At 57.8% G+C, this 3,037-nt stretch overlaps 1 protein-coding gene across 1 annotated transcript in view; it reads left to right on the forward strand.

Moving 5' to 3' along the window:
• Positions 1-481: 481 nt before the first annotated feature.
• Positions 482-3,037, forward strand: part of Fam117b (family with sequence similarity 117 member B) — a 72,256-nt gene continuing 69,700 nt past the window's right edge. Inside the window, exon 1 of the mRNA XM_031367637.1 lies at positions 482-1,289. Coding sequence (XP_031223497.1) covers positions 500-1,289 — 790 coding nt within the window. The 5' untranslated portion in view covers positions 482-499. The remainder of the gene's footprint in view (positions 1,290-3,037) is intronic.

Below are 3,037 nucleotides of genomic sequence, written 5' to 3' on the forward strand. Positions count from 1 at the left end.
GTTTCAGAGGGAAAGAGTCGGTTTCAGACCATCCCAGGGGACACCGTGGTCCCGTACAGTCCGTTCCTTTGGCCACATTCCAGGGGTCCCAGGGGCTCCCTCCAGTGGGAAACAGGGACGCGCGTGGCCGGGCGCGCGCCTACACGTACACGCACGTGTATACACACACACACACACACACACACACACACACACACACAAACACACACGCAAGCACGCACGCACGCACCAACACCCCGCACCCGCATCCCACCCTCCCGCACCCCTCTACACAAGCGTCCCCCCGGCACTCCCCCTCCTGCCACGGCCGGCTTCCTCCGTCGTCCGACCCCGGGGGGTGGGGAGGGAGGGCGGGCCTCTTTCTCTTTAAAGAGCAGAAGCGGCCACCGGAGCGGAGCTGCGCGCAGCCAATCAGCGAGGCCGAGCGGCTCGAGCGCGCTGACGCTGCACCAATGAGCGGCGGCAGGGGGCGGGGACAGCGGAGGAGACACTATTGTTGATGAGGAGCCGCGGCGGCGGCGGCGGCGGCTGCATCACTTCGTCGCTGCCCGTCGCTGCCCGCGCGCCCCCTGGTCCCGAACTCGGGCTTCGTCACCCGCTCGCTGGCTCGGGCCTTCCCTCGGGCCCCGAGCAGCCGGTCCTCCCGCAGCCCAGCACCCCCGGCCGCCGTCTTTGGGGCGGGGGAGGGACCATGTCCCAGCGGGTGAGGCGCAATGGGTCTCCCACGCCCGCCGGCGCGCTCGCCGGTGGCGCGGTCGGCCCGGCCGGGGGCCCCGGGAGCCGCCTGCAGCCCATGAGGGCGACGGTGCCGTTCCAGCTGAAGCAGCAGCAACAACATGGCAGCCCCACGCGGGGCGGCGGCGGCGGCGGCGGCGGCAACAACGGAGGCAGCGGAGGCGCCTCAGGCCCCTCGGGTGGCGGCGGTGGCGGTGGCGGCGGTGGCGGCCCGCGCACCGCCTCACGCAGCACCAGCCCCACGCGCGGCGGCGGCAGCGGCGGCGGCGGCGCGGTGGCGCGCACCAGCCCCACGGTGGCCACGCAGACGGGCGCGTCCGTGACGTCCACGCGCGGCACGGCGCCTGGGTCCCGAAGCAGTCCTCCGCGACCGCAGCCGCCGCCGCCCCTGCTGGGCACCGTGTCGTCGCCCAGCTCGTCGCCCACCCACCTGTGGCCGAGCGAGGTGAGTGCGGCCCCACCCTCCGCCCGCGTCCGCCACCGGAGGAGGTCCCCAGAGCAGGGCCGGCCCTCGGCGGAGAAGAGGAGCCCCAGCGCCCCGGTGTGCAAAGCAGGTACGTGGAGGGCAGTGGGTCCTGTGCCGCGGAGTGGGGACTGCAGCGCTCCGGTGGGGCGGGGCGGGGCGGGGCGTGCGTCCGCCACCCCTGCGTCGTGCCCGTTCTGGTCCCCGCGGTGGAGGTGCGGCCGCTAACCTTGGGCCTTGGGCTCAATTTGTGGGAAATCATAAACCCAGGGGTTTGGCCTTGCGTCGCTACTGCTAGGGCAGGTCCTGTCACTTTTGTTTTAGTTGACTGCGGTTAATGCTTGCAAATGCAAGCGCATGTGTGCTGCTCAGTGTTTCTGTTCCACAAAACAGTTTCAGATCTGGAGGATTGAATGCATCAGCAGAGGTGGATTTGGATCATTGAAGAGTTGTGAAGCTGGGAGCAGTTTTTGCATTTCGTAAGACTTAATGAGTGGCAAGAAGGGAGAAGTTAAGCAAGATTGCTTTGGGGTGTGTGCACAGGTCTATGTATATATTGACACATATAAGTAAATGGTAGATAGCTAGCCTGAGGGTCTGAGTGTGTTTCTGAGATACTGCTTTTATTTCTCTTTGACTTATTGTTTGCCTCCCTCCCCCAAAAAAGCAGACTCACTAGTGCTGGCTAGCCTGGAACTTGCAGTATAGACTAGGCTGGCCTTGATCTGCCTGCCTCTGCCTTCCTAGTGCTGGGATTAAAGGCCTGCCTATTTTGTTTTGTTTTGTTTTGCGTTTTGAAACAGGCTCCCTGTAGCCTCAGCTGGTCTGTAACTCACTGTGTAGGTAGGTTAGCCTCACCGACTGCCTCTGCCTTCCGAGTGCTGGAATAAAAAGCATGCTACTTTGCCAGGCTACAAAATGCTTTTAAAGGATGTTGTTAAGAGAACTCCCTCGATTCAATAATGGGCAAGTGGTTTTCATACAAGACCTCATTTTAGCTTTCATACTGGCCTTTAGATGGGTTAAGAACAAGTGGTGACAGGTAAGCTTTGACTCTGCTTGAATTCCACAAAGAGCAAGTCTTCAAATTAGATCAGGGGAGTAGCTTCTAATGTATATATACGAGAACGTCTAAGAAATGCATTGCACCCCAAAATTACATGCATGCTGAACAGGATTTCTGCAATTTTCCGTTGAGTTTCTGGAGCTGGGATAATGCATCTGGTGTATGGAAGATGAGCTGCTTAAGTGGGCAGTAGGCTAGGAAGGAGACAGGGCCCCTCAATCTGATAACAGAATGTCTCAAAAAGTTGATTCTCAGCACACCCCGAGGAGAACTTGATTTGGGTAAACAGTCTGATGTGAAGGAAGCTTTATTTCCGGGGACATCGGGCTCCTTGTGTGCTCATTCGTATTGTCCAAAGCCCTCCTCCCCATGCTACCCCTTCCCCACCCCCACCCCCCAAAAAAAGCAGAAAAAAACCGGAGTAGTTACTCTTTACACTAGGTGTGAGGGATATTGTTTGTTATTAGGTCTCTCAGTCTTACTCTGGTGTAAATGTCTGATGGCTTCTTTTTGGAATAGATTCTTGTTTTACTCTAGTTAGGTCCATACAAAGTGGGGGAAGTGTTTTCAGTGGCATAGACCGCTATGATTAAATCATTCCATGTTTTATTATGACCAATTCTAGAAAGAGACATTGTAGTTATTGCCCCCCCTTTTTTTTTTTACTGAGCCCCTTTTTGATTAAAGGAAGATTACCAGTTTGCAGGCTTGATGAAATGTAAAAGTTCTTACTGTAGGAACAAAGGCGCTTCAATTTTTTTTTTTTTTTTTTT

Source organism: Mastomys coucha, unplaced genomic scaffold, assembly GCF_008632895.1.
Source record: "Mastomys coucha isolate ucsf_1 unplaced genomic scaffold, UCSF_Mcou_1 pScaffold14, whole genome shotgun sequence".
NCBI classification, from domain to species: domain Eukaryota; kingdom Metazoa; phylum Chordata; class Mammalia; order Rodentia; family Muridae; genus Mastomys; species Mastomys coucha.